The 16,780-nt window shown below is 55.3% G+C and overlaps 1 protein-coding gene across 3 annotated transcripts in view; it reads right to left on the reverse strand.

The window, feature by feature from the left end:
- The window catches only part of NPR2 (natriuretic peptide receptor 2), a 36,306-nt gene that overhangs the window by 1,845 nt on the left and 17,681 nt on the right, over positions 1-16,780 (reverse strand). For 2 of the 3 annotated variants that reach the window (XM_081315660.1, XM_081315658.1), the window contains exons 2-17: positions 10,186-10,388; positions 8,709-8,822; positions 5,603-5,738; positions 5,234-5,328; positions 4,910-5,036; positions 4,640-4,724; positions 4,020-4,140; positions 3,794-3,868; positions 3,626-3,703; positions 3,387-3,491; positions 3,221-3,292; positions 2,809-2,968; positions 2,542-2,703; positions 1,592-1,760; positions 684-830; positions 463-586 (exon numbers count right to left, since the gene is read on the reverse strand). In XM_081315660.1, coding sequence (XP_081171786.1) covers positions 463-586; positions 684-830; positions 1,592-1,760; positions 2,542-2,703; positions 2,809-2,968; positions 3,221-3,292; positions 3,387-3,491; positions 3,626-3,703; positions 3,794-3,868; positions 4,020-4,140; positions 4,640-4,724; positions 4,910-5,036; positions 5,234-5,328; positions 5,603-5,738; positions 8,709-8,822; positions 10,186-10,388 — 1,973 coding nt within the window. Of the gene's footprint in view, positions 1-462; positions 587-683; positions 831-1,591; positions 1,761-2,541; positions 2,704-2,808; positions 2,969-3,220; positions 3,293-3,386; positions 3,492-3,625; positions 3,869-4,019; positions 4,141-4,639; positions 4,725-4,909; positions 5,037-5,233; positions 5,329-5,602; positions 5,739-8,708; positions 8,823-10,185; positions 10,389-16,780 lie in introns of all 3 variants that reach the window. The other variant, XM_081315659.1, reaches the window with a different exon arrangement.

Genomic DNA, 16,780 nt, shown 5'->3' on the forward strand with positions numbered 1-16,780 from the left:
ACATTCACTCTGGTCAAAAGAGGCGTCTCCAGACCTACCTCCCTCTTCCCTCCCCTTCCCTCTCATCTGGACTATCAGAGAACATTTAACTTCCAGAGTTTCTGGAGGCCTGGCATGTTAACATAGCCATTCCACTTTTTTCAGCAACTGGTAGATAAGTTCTAGTCTTCTGTAATGTGCCAGCCATGTTTGGTTGCAGCACCACATGCAAGAAGGACACGGCTCCATATCTACATTGGGTGAAGAAAACAAGCCATAGCCCAACTCTTAAGCGGAGGAACCAGGGAGCGCCTCACAGTCATGGGAAAGCTGTAGAGCGGGCATCTGTCCTTGGACCTGCTTCAGCCAGGGGGTGGGCTGTGTGGAGGAGACTTTTCCAAGCACAAACCAAGAAGGACTAGAGTCAGCCACATCCATTTCAGACATGCAAGATACTGCCCGCCCGCCCATGCTGCAGCCTACCTGCATAGGAGTGCTCTCTGCTGACAAGGAGGTGAACCCTACAATGTCGCTGAAGTAGATGGTGACACAATCGAAGGCTTCAGCCTGCACTGTCTCACCCCGCTTCAGCTGCTCGGCCACCGAACTGTGGAATAGAAAGGACAGGAGCTGCTGACCCTCCAAGTGGGAGATGGCCTCAAGCTACAGAGCCCTGGAGGGAGGCATACGGGGGCTGGACTCACTGGGGCAGGATCTGGTAGAGTAGGTTCTCTGCCTTGCGCTTCTCCTCCAGGTAGGCCTGCGTGCGCTCTTCCACCAGCTTTTCCAGGTTGTTGGCATACTGCTCCATGCGTGACAACAGGTTGTCCAGAATGCTGGTGCTTCCTTCCCTGAGGCAGAGGGGGAGGGCAGGGTCCACAGTGGTGTAGGCAGGGTGAGGGGAATGGAGCCAGGGCATGGCGGGTGCTGTGCCATTACTTCCCCCACGCCTGAAACCCTCACTCTGAAGCCTTTGGACGATAGGCAATACTCTGCAGGTTGGGGACTGAACCTCCTCCCCAAGGCTAAGGGAGCATCTGCCCAGCTGGAGTCAGCTTCTGTATCTATCCCCTACCCCCCACCCCCCACCCCTGACCTCCAGACAGCCCATCCTTGAATCCTGTAGGTGGGAAGAGTGCCTGCCTCTTGGACGGAGGGGGAGCTATCTGTCAGCTGAGCCACAGAAGTGCCTCAGAGAGCCAAGCTGGCTAGATTTGGGGCCTGGGCCCAGTCTGGGAGACCCTCCTTTCCCACAGCCAGATTCATTTTCTGCCACAGTGAGCTTCTCCTGGATACCACACACTCATCCTGTGGCCACTTTGTCTCAGGGATCCAGCAGAAGCCACAGGCTTTTGGGGGACTCCCCATGGAGACTCTCAGCCCATGTTTGATAGGAATAGAGGGAGATTCTCTCCAGGGCCAACTTGAGCCTTCTTGAGGTACACGTGCATCTCATGAGAAGACAACATTGCCTACACCCCTGAGAGGTTCTCCAAGGCTGTGTGGGGAGGAGACCTTCTGCGCTTCCCCACCCAGAGGGGCATAAGCTGAAGCAGGTCTCTTGCTGCCACCACTGCTCCCAATCCCCTACGATGGGAGAAGAATACTTTACCTGTTGAATCGCCGGACAAAGACTTTAATCTGGGCAAAATCTGGGCGCTCGGCCGGGTGCTGAGCCCAGCAGCGTTCCATCAGGACACCTAGCTCCTCGCTATGCAGGCGGGTGTTGATGGTGGGCCGGAAGTAGGGTGGCTGGCTGTTGCACACCTTCTGCACAATCTCTGGTGGGGAGGAGTGGGGTGGAATGCACAGGAGTGAATGTGGGGATGATGGGATGGAGGCGCAGCTGACTTGTGTGGGAAGATGGTGACTGGCTGCTGGGGCAATGAGGAGAGAGAAGTGAACATGGCAATCCTGAGGGGTGGTGGAGGATGAGGATGAGCGGGGAGACTGGAAAGACAGAGGTCACAGGGTCAAACCTGCGTCATCACAAGCAGCAGAACCTAGCCAATGGCACAGGCAGCAGCATCACCCCTTTACCATTCTCTGGTGTGGAAGCCTCCATCTTGAATTCAGGCAGTACCATCCTCTCGCTCCACCCAGGTGTGGCCATGGCAGCCAGAACCCGGATGAGCTGTTGGAACAGGCTGGATGTGGGCTGGGGATACCTCTGGGGGGGTCCCTGGGTGAGAAGCCCTTCCCTGCTCTCTGGGGAGCCCCTGAAGATGTAATTGCATCCCGATAGTTGCTCCCCTTGGAGGGGCTCCAGGCAGTACCTCTCCGAGGAACCCATAGACATTACTACCCATAGACATTACCACTGCTAGAGGGCCGGCCCCACTGCTGAACCCATCCAGGCTGGAGGACTCCTCAGCTGCAAGAAGTCAATGCAGGGCATGGCAGGAGGGAGAGACAGACAGCCTCCGCTGCTGATCTTTCCTTATCCTCTTTGGGCTAAGCAGCATCCCGCTTCCTGTCAGTGCAAGCTGTAGGCAGGCAGGGCTGGCATTTGCTAGGCTCCCGGGCTGTAGGCTTCTGCTCAGACCCCTGGCCCCTTCTCACCCTTGGGACTGAGCTCTATGCCCTCCACGTAGAAGGCGCTGCTGCGCAATGCAATCTCCTGCAGGATGATCCCAAAGCTGTACACGTCTGCCTTCTGCATGGCCGGGGGGAGCAGGTGCAGGGTCCCCTTCTGCAGCAGCTCTGGAGCCGTCCATAGCTTCTCTGAAGCAGGAGCCGGAGAGTCTGGGGTCAGGGGGGCACAGGGCTCAGGCTTCCCCAGGGGATGGGAAGGAGACCAGGCTCTAGGGGGGCTTGCTGGGCACTCACTGGCATAGAGCGCATGGCTGCCCTCACTCTCATGGCCCTGACGGAAGCTGGCCAGACCATAATCTGTGATTTTGAGCACGAAGCGGCTGTCCACCACGCAGTTGGAGGACTTGAGGCTGCCATGGTAGCCAATGATGCTGTTGTGCAGAAAGGCCATGCCCTGTGTGGGGCAGGAGGGGAGAGAGGGGACAAGTAGCTGCTGAGTGTAGAAGGAGGTCCCCAAAGGATGAAGGGAGGCCCACTTGAGGTTGAGCCCCATCTCAATGGGGGGGGAACGTGGGGGTCCCTAGGATGCCCAGCCAGAAGCCTGGAGAAGCTTGCAGAGAGGAGGAGTCCTGGGGTGGGGAACACAACATGGCAGCCCCCCCCCCTGCAATCCCTTCGCTCGAGTGCCAGAAGCCCCTTTCCTCACCTTGACAATGTCGTTGATGAGAGAGTAGCGGAACATCCAGTCCAGATTGATGCTCTCGTTCTCCAGAATGTCCTGGCAGGCCGAGGAGGGGCACAGGTCAGCTTTGGCTATGGCCCAGCAGGGGAAGCCCTGCCCCCTGCCCCGCCATACTGGACAGCTGTCTCACCTGCAAACTGCCACGAGGACAGTACTCAGTCACGATGCAGATGTTGGGCGGGTCAATGCAGGCCCCGATGAACCGGGTCAGGTGGTTGAACTGAATATCCCGCATCTATGGGGCAGCGAGTGTGGACCAGTGGAGCGGAGGCCACTGCCAGTGTCTTCCTGCCTGGCAGTCCCTGCAGCAGAGGCTTCCACCCTCCACAAGACCCCCAGAGCAGTCAGCCCCGCCCCCCCAGTACATACGTGCTTGAGCTCAAAGAGCACCTGCCTCGTCAGCTCAATCCGTTTCTTATTGACATGTTTAATGGCCACCACGTTTCCCTGGAAGGCAAGAGAAGAGCGGGGGAGGGGCGTGAGCTGGCTGGGCCTCCCACACAGCTGGGGCTTGGGAGGGGGACGGAGGGGGCTCACCTTGAAGAGTCCTGTGTTGGCAAAGATCTGGTACTTCCCATGGGCCGTCATGAGGGAACCATAACTGGAGCCGCGCTGGAGAGAAGCCAAGGCAGAGAGTCACAGCCAACTGAGGCCTAGTGGGCAGGAGGGGGAAAGGGCCCCATCAAAGCTGAGGGGTTGGGGAACAGGTGGGGGGGGAGCTGGGCCTTGGAAGGATCCTCTGTGGGCACCCCACAGTACCTACCAGTGAGAGAGTGAGTCGGCTGCCTGCCCCCTTGTGGCAGCGCTCTGAGCCCCCAAACTGTAGGTCCTCCCAGCGTATCCGCCACAGCATGCTGGCCAGCTCCTTCTCCAGCATCAGCTTCCTACCAAGAGCCAGAGCAGCTCCTGAGCTTCCTGACCCAGCCATAGGCCACCAGCCCCCCCGCCCAAAGTGCCCTGCAATTGGACCCAGCCTGGACTCATGGCTGAGTCCGCAGTGCAAGAGCCTAAACTGCTGTGGCCTGAGGCACCTACTGCACCCCAGCCCTAGAGCCAACCAAGAACACAAAGGACCAGCCGGTTCACCCCGGGCAACCTGGCATATGTGAACAGCCAGACCTTTCTCTGGTTTAGCCCACTGTATAAACTTCTCTCAGAGGTTGTGGAGGCCCTTCTGGGGCAGCCCAGCCTCCACCAAAGGCTGAGGAGGAAGCACTTGGCTAAGCCCAAACTGCCTTTGACCACACATCACACAGGTGGTCACTGCAACAACGACCTCCTCCTCCTCCTCTTCCTCCTCCTCCTCCTCCTGGGCTGCACACGGCCTATCTGGCCGGGGCACCACCCTTTCTTGCCCCGCCCCCAAAGAGTTTGCTCAGGCACCTGAAGATCAGGAAGCTGGAAACCCCAAACATGATGAAGGTGAGTCCGGCCCCCAGGGCTAGGATCGCCAGGGTGCTGAGTTCACCTGCAAGGACACAGCAAATCAGGGAGGGGCTCTGCCTACCAGCCGCACCCAGGAAGGCACCCTGAAGGGCACAGGAAGGCAGCTGGGTGTCCTTGAGGGTGGTCTTTCTCCCAAGCTCTCCCAGGGTCAAGGGAACCCTGTCTCTCCCCCAGCTTTCTTCGGGCAGCAAGTCCACAGACACCCACTTTTGTCACAGGAGGGGTCATCCATGTCAAAACAGGGGGGGTTATCGAGAGGCGGTTGCCCCTTCACCCAGTGGATGGGCCCCAGCCACTTCAACTGCTTGTCCGATCCCACGTAGTGTCCCACCACCTGTGGGCAGAAAGCCTTTGGCTCACCTGGCCAGATGTTGCTGTTCTTCACCCCCCCCCCTCCGGCCAGGAAAATGGAGGGGGATGATTGCCCCAGACTTTCTCCCTCCAGGAGAGAAGGCCTGGTGTCTCCTGGCAAGGGAGAACTGGGTTGCTGGGTGGTCTACGGTTAGGGATTGCTGGGGGGCTCCAGCCTACCTGGTACTCGCCGCTATCCCCCTCCACCATGGCCCACAGATTGAAGTCTGTGTCGCGGTCATTGTTCTGATCCATGCTCACAATCCCAGTGATGCCTGGAGGAGCAAAAGTGACTACACGTTTGGGTCAGGCCCCTAGGAGCAGTTGGGGCCAGCAGCACTGTCACCCTCGTAGATGGAGCTGGGGACAGGTCACCTCACCCAGGACACCTCACCCAGGCGAGTCTGGGCCCCAAACCTGGACCTCCCCTCCAGCCATTCCAGCCCCCCCCCCCGACCACCTAATAAGGAAGACCTTCTAAGATCTCTTTTGTACGATCTTCAGCCTCGCCCTGGGTCTGGGAGCCCCCCCTCCTTGCAACCCCCGTACCCTGGAACCTGCGCCCCTTCATCTTCTCCAGGATGCGGCTGTTGTTAAGCTTTGTGTCGCCCTCATGGAGGGTCTCGTTCAAGGCCAGGGCGTAAAGGAACAGCCCGTCGTAGAAGCAGCCCGCCACCAGGTTTTTCTGTTGTGGAGGAGCCAAAGAGGGAGACAGAGGCATTGCTCAGTGCCCTTCGAGGCACCTCCTTCTAACCAGAGACTAGGAGAGCCACACAGCTGAAGGGCCCACCCTTGGGAAGACCCCCTTGTCTAGGAAGGCAGCAGGAATTTAACCTGGCACCAGTTGTGAGGTAACTCCAGATACTCCAAATTCCCCGTGGTCCCAATCAACAGCAAGCAAACATTTCTAAATGCCAGAACACAGGAGCCCTTCTCTGCTTGGAGACAGAGGGGCCCACTTGCAACCTGGGCAAAGGAGCCTCTCCTCCAGTGCATCCCTGTGGTCAGGAGGGAGCCGGTGACTGCAGGCCCTTTGATCCAGAGGCTAGAACTAGGGATGTTTTACTCTTATTTCAGGGTAGAAAACATGAAATTGTCTATTTCAGAAAAGGGCAGCGAAATCTTTCCGCTGCCCCAAAGGAGACTAGGAACAGCTCCGGTTGTGAGCTTAGCTTTTGCCGGCAACCCATAGCCTGAAGAGTCTTTAGCCTGCTGTCTTCCTGGGCCCCACAGCCCTCTGTGGGAGGAACCAGTCTCCAGTGTCCCTCCCTAGCTGGGTTCACCCAACAGGCTGGGCTCAGCTGAACCACAACTGGGTGCTTCAAGGTTCTTGCTGTAAAAGGCCCAGAAGGTGGCAGTCGATGGGGGGTTCACTGCTGCAGACCCCTCAGGGGGCTGAATGCAGCCAGCAGGTCCTGCGGACTCCTCCGTGCTTGGAGGCCGCCAATGAGCAGGCCCAGCTGTTTAGCCAGTGGGTTGGTCAACAGGTGAACAGCCAATCTGGAAACAGGCTTGCTGAGTGAACAGTGAGAGGTGTGAATGCAGCCCCCCTTCTCCTTAATGCCTTTTTCTGCCTGCCTGTGGGTTCCTGGGAAACGACATAGAAAATGGGGAGGGGAGCCTAAAAATAGAAGCAGCCCTGTGGGGAGGGGGCAGGATGTGCGTGGGAGGTGGCCACTATTTCCTGTCTGCACCCAGAGTGGCTTCCGAAGCCTGGTAAAAAGGGGTTCCTGCTGTTCTCCCCCCCCCCGAAGGAAAAGGTTAATTACTTTCACCCACCTCTTTCAGAAGGGGACTCTATGATTCCCCCCCCCCCTCCAGTGGTGGCCCTTGAGAGGCACCTGCTCTATCAGAGGGCTTCCAGGCCAAACACTTCTCCCTAGGAGGCGCCAGTCATCTGGGCAGTGGGGGGGGGCAGGCTATTCCTCCATGCTAGTAGCTCAAGAGGGCAAGGCTGGTTCTCTTTCCGGAAGAACACTCCTCCTCCCATGCCAATCAGGATGGGCATAGTGAAGCTTATCTTGGGGGCAGCTCCAGTTGCCCAGTACAGAACAGCCTTCAGAGCGGAACCTACTCACAGCCCTGCTTTGGACGAGGGTAGCCATGCGCCTAGTTGATGGTAGTTGATGGTAATTCCTGTGCCATTGCAGGCAGAAGTTGGGCAGAGACCTCTGCCCTCAGCCTAGGAGGATGGGTGTGACACACACATACACCCCTCCCGCTTCTGCCCAGGCCCTCAGACTAGTGGCTGCCTGGACCAATTGGGAGTTCCCTCCCTTCCCCAGCCCCCCAGATTTGGCTTGGCTGGCTGTAGGTCCTGAAGAGGTCCTGAAGAGGTTCCACTGTGGCTTCTCTCCTCCAGGCAGCCCATAGCTTGTGGTGGTCCCCCTTCAGCTTCTCAAAGCTTGCTGCAAGCAGAGGCCGAGGAGGCCAAGAAAGACCCTTCCACCCCCACATTCAGGGCTTCCTCTGCCAGCTGAGACTCCCCCCCCCCCTCAAAGTGGGAGGCAAAACTCTCTGGATCCCGCTCTGGAGACCTCCACCAAGGGGCACCTTTGGTGGGGAAGGATCCCATTCATTTTCTGGGCTTTCATGCTCACAGACGGGGGGGGAGGGTCTGCCTGGACTATTTGGAAAGCTCTACACTGCAACTTTGGATTGTCATAACATACAACCCATGTGTCTCCCGCTACTCCTAGTAGAGGCCATCACACCCAAGGGGGTGAAAAGGACAGAAACCTGTAGACAATCCTTGGGAGAGGGAGAAGAGAGAAAAAGGCTGGAGGGTCTGGCACAAATGCCTGGAAAGACACCAGCTGGGGAGGGACTAGACAACTTGCAGAGGGGATTTTCTCCCTCCCTCCCTCCCCTTCCCCCCACCACCACCAACAACGAGAGCGCGTGAGTGAGTGTGCGGACTCATTCGAACGCCTTGCCTCCTAATTTCCTGCGCTTGCTGGAGGGAGCCCTCTGCACAGCAGGTTAGTGTTTGTGCGAGGTTCCTAAGGCCACGAAGCAGTCAAGTCCTCCCCAGGGTTGCTGCAGCTGCTTCCAGCAATTTGGCTGACAGCTCCAGCCGAAATGGGGCACCACGCTTTGGGCAGACCCTCAAAGCAGCTGCACCAAACCCAGCTACCTTAATGCATCGGGAAAGGAGCTCCGGAGCCAGGCAGTTTCTCTGCTCCCTTCAGCCAGGACCCGGAAACGGAGATGGGACCCTGTTACAGTGTCAGTGGTTCAATCCGTACTCGGGAAGCCCCGGAATGACCTCAAGCCCTAAGTACCCCAAGGAGCTGCTGCTCACTGGGTGACGCACCCCTCCTTCCCATGCAAAGCTACAGCAGGCCAAGGGACAGAGAGTGCTTCTCCCAAAACAGCGAAGGCTGAGGCCAGCCCTGCTACCAGCCACCTTCCCAAGCAGGCTGGGAACCATCCCACCGGCTTTCATTCTGGGAAGATGCGTATGGCCAGTTGCTCTGTGCCAAGGCTACCTGTGCTGGCCCAGCATCACTCTGCGTGGGAGGAGAGCTTGCCCTGGTCAGCCTCCAGGCAGCCTTCCTTTCTGTCAGAGGCTTTGGCTGTGGGGGAGTCCTCTTGCCCAGCTAGAAGCTCAAGAGAGGGGGAAGGGGTGCCAGAGGGATGGGAGGGGGCTTACCAGTGAATCACTGAGCTCCACCTGATAGTGCTGGCGAGCCCTCAGGATCACCTGGTTCTGGAAGTTTCGGTACTCAGAAGTTTGGGGCTCATGGTAGGTGATCACCAGCACCGTCTGCAAGAAAAGCCATTGGCTGAGGGACACGGGAGCCCATGTGCCCCTGCTGGTGAGGCACCAGCCTTTTCCCTCTCTGCAATCTCTCTCTCTCTCTCTCTCTCTCTCTCTCTCTCTCTCTCTCTCTCTCTCTCTCTCTCTCTCTCTCTCACACACACACACACACACACACACACACACACACACCGTGCTTCCTGCACGTAGCTGTCTGGAAATCTCACACCAGGCTGCAAGATGACGCCCATCTGCCCTTGCTGGCACAGCTAATAGGTGGGGGCTTTGCAACCTCTGGGGGCTGTATGTGGCCCCCCCCTTGCCTCAGGCACTGGCCTCCCCCCTCCCTTGCCCATCCTGCCTCTCCCCATCTGCTCCTGAGCATTTCTGCAAAGCCTGCAGCCTCTTTTGGGGGGGAGGGGCAGAGACATGCTCCAGACTTGCATTTGGAAGTAGCTGAGAGGAAGGGGCAAAGAAGCCAGTCTGCACTTCCAGCAAGGTTTGGCTTTACACATACACCCTCCCCCCCCCGCCACACACACACACACATTTTGAGGCAAGCTGATATTGGCCAGGTAGAGGCCTGGTTGGCTGCTCAGGGCCACAGACACCCAGGCAATAAAAGCAGCTCAGGGTCTGAAGCTGGCTGCTCTGCAGGGGCTTCTGTTCTGCTCCCCCACAGCATGCCTACCCCCACCCTGCAGCAAAGGGTTGAATTCCTGTCCTCGCCCCTGCCCGCCCCCCCAATCCGTGCCCCTCTAAGCTCCTCTTACGGAAGAGATCTGGGATCCTTGCTTCTCCCTTGCAGCGAGCAGAGGAGGCGCCAGAATAGGCTGCTGGGGGTTTATGCACAGACTGGGTAGCAAGTGGTGGACCACCACTACCCCCCCCATGCATCCCCTCTGGCACTCCACACTGGGCACCTCAGCTTTTCTAGCCATTGAGTTCCTGCCGGGCCCTGGCCAGAAAAGAGACACGCACAGCTCCTTGCTTAGAGGGCTGGGACCCACAAGTCCTTCCCCTCTGAGTAAGAGAGGGCCCAGCCCCAGGGAGAGATCCCAAGAGCAGAGAAGGAGATAAGGGTCCCAAAACTGCAGGGGAGGAGGAGGCTTCACCCCACCCCAGCCCTATACAGACAGACACAGTCTCTGAACCGTTGTCCTTGAGGGTAGAGCCAGCCACTCAGCATCGGGTTTCCAGAAGAGCAGCTGGGGGGGGTTCCCTCCTCCCCAGCCCAGGCCCTCAAAAGGCCAGAGGCCCTTCCTTCCCCCAAGATGGCAGCCTCTGCATCCCTTGCTGCTCCACTTCAGCCCTCCCCACGCTTTGGTGTCCAAGGGTGCAGGCTCCTTTCTCCGGCTACTGGGCTGACCTGGAAGGCCTCCCGCAGGGTGCCCGAGTCCTGGCCCTCCTTGCTCTGCCAAGGCTTGGCAGCCCCCTGGTGCCCGTCCCCCTGCAGGCTCTCTCCAAAGACGTCCACATAGAAGAAGACGTAGTCACCGTTGGTCATGCCCTCCGACTGGGCCCGACGCATGACTTGGTGAAGCATCTCCAGGGGGCCGCAGATGTAGATGACTGCCAAGAGAAAAGGCAAGAGGAACCCCCTTGGATCAGCTGCTCTTCTGTCCCTCTGCGCTGGCGCTCTCCCGCAACCCCCCCACCCACCCCGTGGCTGACAGCAGAGCTCCCCGGGGGGGGGCTCCCGAGGGTCTCTAAAAATTCCCCCTACGTGGCCATGTTTCTGGTTAGAAATGGGGAGAGCTCGTACTCCATGGGAAGCATCAAATGTACGTAATTGTATTTAGTGAAAGCGAAATATCGCTCACATTTAAATCCGAGAAAACAAATGTATTGCTTTGATCCCAACTTTTTTGGCTTGCAACTCAAAGGCCCCCGTGCAGCCTCATTCCTGGGCAGCAGAAGGAAGGCTGGGATGGCCACCCCACACACGGAGCCCCATGTAGAAATGTGGACCAGGGCCCCCCTTCTGTGGTGGACCCTGACTGCCAGCCCCCCTCCAAAGCTGGACCTTTGCCCCCTCCCCCAGAAAGGCGAGTTGGGTGGTCTGGTGAAACCCCCAGCCGGGTTCCACAGAAAGTTATCAGGGCTGAGCAGTGGTGGGATTCAAATAGGTGAACAACCAGTTCTCTGTGTGTGATGCCGCTTCCGGAAGTCCATTCTGGGCCTGGGCAACAAAAAATTAACTACTGGTTCTGCTGGTGCGAACAGGCTGAATCCCACCACTGGGGCTGAGCCCCACCTGGCCCCGCTGATCCATCTAGGGCTGGAGATATTTCACTGAATTATTTATCGTTCATGCTCTAGCAAAGACATTTGATCCACATCCAATACTCAGCTACAATAAATACAAATAAGAATCTTTTTAAAAAAAATTAAAAAAGAAGAAAGAACCTGATATTGTATAACATTGTATTCTGTAAAAAAAAATATCCAGACAGAGAGATGCACACAAAGCATACACAAAATGTGTTCAAGCTAGAATGTAAAAATGGATCCTTACGTTCTTGAAAGAAGCCAAAGCCAAGGCAAAGGGCGTGTTCAGGGCAAGGAACTCCCTGATTTCTAAAACCCCCATCCAGAAGACCGCTTGACCCCAGCTGGTCTTCTTCCCAGATGGATGGACAGAGGAGCCTGTGCAAACAAACCTTTTGCCAAAGATGGCAGCTGCTGGGCACAGTGCAATGGGGGTGGGTGGGGGTGGGAAGAACTGTTCCTCCAGAAGGGCAGGCCTCAAACCTTTTAGGGGCTTCTGCAGAGTGACAGATGCTTGCAGAGAATCCCCACCCCCACCCCCAGAATCTGAGTTTTCCCCCATGTGGTGCACATCACAATCCTCCCACTGGGGGGGGGCAGCCACACATGGACACCAGGGACCCTTCTGACCTCTCCAGGAATGGAGGCATTGAGACAGCCCTCTCTGCCCACTGCAAATAGTTCTTCTGTGCCACAAGAAGTATTCAAAGGGGGGGGGGGGCGTTCCCCCAGCGGCAAGCACCTGCTTTCAGTGGAAGAAGAGCTCCTGGGATGTGCAGGGGAATGGAACTTCCCCTGGATAGCCTGACTCCACCCGTCACTCTTCGCCATCAGGTGAGAAGGCAGCTCACCTGCAGCTGGGCTTCCTCTCTGGTCCAGGTAAGAGAACAGAGAAGCTCAAAATGATTCCCCCCCCCATCTGACTCCCAAACATCCAGACTGCAGCTCTGGGAAGAAGAGGGTGGGGAGGGGCACCCCACAGCACCAGCTGAAAGGGGCTCAGGAGCTGGCAAGAATAGGAGCATCAGAGCTGGGCAAAGAAGAACGAAGGCCAAGAAACAAAGACAGATTTAGGCAGCCTCAGAAGACATGCAACTCCAGGTGATTCAGTCAACCTGTTCTCCAAAGCACCTGAAGGCAGGACAGGAAGCAAGAGATGGGAGCTTATCGAAGAGAGAAGCAAGCTGGAACGAAGGAGGAATTTCCTGACAGTGAAAACAATCAATGGAACGGCTTGCCTCCTGGGGTTATGGCTGCTTCATCACTGGACGTTTTTAAGAAGAGACTGGATAGCCATTTGTCTGAAATGGTATAGGCAGGGTATAGTCTCTTGCTTGAGCAGGGGTTTGGACTAGAACTTCCAACTCTGTTATTCTGTTAAGATCCCTCAAGTTCTTGACAAGGAGAAAAGCGCAGATATCCAGACAAAGAAGAGGAATCTGAGCTTGGTTGTTTCCTTGCAGATGTTTCATTACCCAAACTAGGTAACATCATCAGTGCTGGTAAGGGGTGCGGTTTGAGGAAGCAGAGGACCCAAAGACACAAAGGCTGGACTAACTGCGAGAAATTGCCAGTTAGGTTTCAACAGACAAATGTGAAGAATCTACTGTGCAGTTTACGAGGATGCACATAATCATCTTAGCAGAAGCAATTTACTGCAAGCAGGGGAATCATGGAATGGTAGAGCAATTAAGCTACCGAGCAAGTCACTTCCTTCCTTTGAAGGGAGAAGACAAGGGGGAAAGGCCCAATTCTGGCCACTGAAGCCCCAACAGATGGTGGAGGTCGCACCACTGGTTTTTTTGCCTTATGGAAATGGCGAATGTGATCTGGATGGGGCGGGGGGGGGGAGATTGTCTCACCACGCCCTTGTCTCCCTTCCAATTGCTCTGGAGTGCTCCGAGTGCTGCTCCCCACCTCAGCAAGGAAGGGCCTCCTTGCCCACGCTTGGCACCTGGTGGGCCCTGCTGGCTTTCAGTGGGAGCTGGCATTGCTCAGCCACCGCTTGGAACGAGAGGAACCACCCAACTTAGGCAGCCTCTGACTGGAGCCTCCAGGATTTCCCCTGAATTTTGGAGAAGCCCCAAGTGACAAAACTGGGGAAATCCCCTGAAAACAAAGTATGAATTTTGACAGAGCCTTTATTAAGGACCACCTCAGGGTGAAAAGAGCAGCAAAGGTAAGTAAGTCTGCAGAGAGCCGACCGGCAGCCCTGCTCAAGGGGACCTGGTGCCTCCTTCGAAGTGGGAAGGAACATCAGCAGGACTGCTGTGAGGAACATGCTCACATCTCTCGGATAGAGTCACTAGAATTGGCTCCAAGTTGGAATTTGGCTATGCAGGTCCTACAAAGCACGGCCTGGCTTGGTTGTGTTGGAAGAAAAGTCTTCATCCTAGTTCCATCCAAGCCGGGGATAAACAACATGGCGACTGCTTTGGGAAGAGGGTTACAGTTTATTGCAGAGGAAAGCCAGACATGAAGATAGATCCAGAAAAAAGGACTGACCGCATGTGGGTAGTGTTTTTTTTATACCCCCTGGACTCTATTGTTTGGTTATTTCCTGTTCCTGTTTGAGGCTATTTCCTGTGTGTCCTTAGTCCAGGTGGGCCCCTCTAGGAATCTTGCTAGGAATCTTGCTGGTTGTGGGTATGGTATGTCCCAGCCCCTGCTTTCCTGGGGCTGGGGTATGTCTTTTGTCTTACCTAAGCGTCTAGCTCCAACCTTCTCCATGGCTCACATTTGCATGTCTATAGAACTGGTTTTCTGCTTTGGGGGGGGGGGGAAGGAGACCTGAAACTATTAAGAAAACTGGGCATGCTTTCCTGGTTCTTCAATTTCTTTTTAGGAAATATATTTTTCTGCCCTTTTAATATTTCCTTCTCTGGGGAGCTGACTTCCCTCAGTTGTCTGGGAAGAATTTGAGCCTGTTAGTCCCGAGGAAGTGGGCAGAGTCCCCAGGATGTGACCTTGGCCACGTGCATTAGATCCATATTCTAACTCAGGTCTTCTGGGAGATGATGCGTGCTTGGGCCCAGGTACAGAGATAGCCTTGATCAAATTAAGTGGCAGCTGTTACAAAAATATCAGTTAAGCTGAGGAGGACAGAAATTAAAAGATGCCCCTGCTATAAGAGGGAGGGAAGAGATGCTCACGGAGATACTGTCATTATAGCCTATATAAGCAGAGACCAGGTGCAGCTTCTGGGGCCTGTTTCCTGACCAGGCCTGTCCTGTGGGGCAATACCAGGGCTTGGACTTCATCCTTGATTGAGGGAGAAGGGCATCCACGCAAAAGACCCTCACTGGATCCAAAGTTATCAGACTAACTAAAGAGAGAAGCAACCTAGAACTAAGGAGAAACTTCCTGACTGTTAGAACAATTAATCAGTGGAACAACCTGCCTCCAGAAGTGGTGAATGCTCCAACACTGGAAGTTTTCAAGAAGAGACTGGACAGCCATTTATCCGAAATGGTATAGGGTTTCCTGCCTGAGCAGGGGGTTGGACTAGATGACCTCCAAGGTCCATTCCAACAACAACTACTTCTTCTTCTTCTTCTTCTTCTTCTTCTTCTTCTTCTTCTTCTTCTTCTTCTTCTTCTTCTTCTTCTTCTTCTTCTTCTTCTTCTTCTTCTTCTTCTTCTTCCTCTCTACCCTTTCCTTCTTAGGGAAGGTTCTTGAGAAGGTATTAGGTCTGCTACGTCAGAGAGTTCTGGGAAAAATGGATTGCATGGGCCCCTTTCAGTTTCAGGGTGCAGCACTGAGACAATAATCAATCGTGCTTCTACTGTGTAGATGACCTCTGGTGGGAGAAGAAAGTGGATGGCTCACCCATCTTGGGTCTCCTTGATCTCTCAGCTGCCTTCAACACTACCGATCCTGGTGTCTTTCTGAACCAGCTGAGATATGAGCAATAGTGGTGTTGCAGTGGTTCTCCTTATAATAATAAGTTGGAAGGGACCTTGGAGGTCATCTAGTCCAACCCCCTGCTCAGGCAGGAAACCCTATACCATTTCAGACAAATGGCTGTCCAGTCTCTTCTTGAAAACTTCCAGTGTTGGAGCATTCACCACTTCTGAAGGCAAGCTGTTCCACTGGTTAATTGTTCTATTAGGAAATTTCTCCTTAGTTCCAGGTTGCTTCTCTCCTTGACTAGTTTCCATCCGTTGCTTCTTGTCCTGCTTTCAGGTGCTTTGGAGAATACCTTGACTCCCTCTTCTTTGTGGCAGCCCCTGAGATATTGGAAGGCTGCTCTCATGTCCCCACTCTTCTCTTCCTTCCTCTTCTAGACCCAGCTGGTGTTTAGGGAGAGGGAGGGATCAGGCTGCAAGCTAGCTCTCAGGGCTGTATGCCTTTCCACTCCTCGTTAGCATCTACATGAAGCTGATGGGCAAAGTCACTGGCACGGAGTATTTATTTATTTACACACATCTACTCCAGGCCAAGGAATGCTGTCAACATCCTCCTAGTCTGGAGGATGGTCAGAGACAGGATGATGGTCATCAAGAACTGTCAGGTAGAGGCGAGTTATCCAGCACTGTCAGCTCCTTGAAGGAGGGGCTTTGAGGCTGAGGACCCCCTCTCTGAAAGATGCTAAGAGCACAGAATGAACCCAACTACAAGTCACCTCCCAGGCAGCCTTAACAGCCTGGAAAAGACCTAGATTCCCTAGCAGTTGGGCAAACTCTTGGTTCAGACAACCCTGCAAAAACAACCCTGGCCTTCTCTTTTTCTCTACAACCTGGGTCTGCCATCAAACTGGCTTGTCTCTTCCTGCGAAACACAAGAGTTTCGAGGGGATGGAAAAAAACAACCTCAGAGAAGAGTCTTGAAGAATGTTTATCTCCAGGACCAACATGAAGAAGGAACTATGTTTTGGTCTATTTTCGAACCACCAGAAGCACCTGGGATGGTCACCCTCAGGAACCAGCTGCTGGACCTTAGCCTGACCCAGCAGGACGAATCTCAAACTCTTCGGAGACACAGAAGTTCCCTCCTGAAGGCCTTTTCCTAAGCTACCGAGTTGGGGGTAGCCCTTACTTTCTGCAGGGGTGGATTTCACAGACTGACCGGGCCCCACGGAACGGAGGCTGCCCTTCCATTTCAACTGCAGTTCTCGGGACAAGCCCTCGAGGTGCCTGTCAGTAAAGACAAGGAAAAAGTGCCACTTTCTCCAATAGGCCTTTGCCACGTTCTCCTCGGCACGTCTTTTTCGCCAGCCAGCCAGCCAGCCAGCCAGCCAGTCCTGCTTTCCTGCGGTTATTCTGCTTCTTCTTTTTGAGATCTGGTAGCCACAACAGCTCACACAATACTTGGGTCACTTGTAGTAATCTCGTAATCACGTTGCACTCATGTGCCAAACCCCAAACCAATCCAGCGGGTTGGATCTGCAACCACATAGCCAGCCTTCCCTTGGAGGAGAGCCTAAAGAACCAGCCCTGAGATTCAGCCCAAGCAAGCAAGCAAGCTTAGCAGAGCTGCGGGCGCCAATTCCCACATCGCTCTCAGGCAGAGTGTGCTGGTAAACCAGCCAATGCCCTGGCACACTGGCGTGGTCATCTGAAGCCACGAAGGTCTGAAAGGCAAGCACGGCAAAAGCCTCCTGCTCTGGCTTGAGTTGAGTTGAGGGGCTCAACTACTGGCATGGCTCAAGAGAAGGGAGAAAAGGCCAGCCCTTCGTGGCTCTGTGGAAGGTT

The sequence above is a fragment of the Vipera berus genome (assembly GCF_964194415.1).
Source record: "Vipera berus genome assembly, chromosome: 2".
Taxonomy (NCBI): Eukaryota; Metazoa; Chordata; class Lepidosauria; order Squamata; family Viperidae; genus Vipera; species Vipera berus.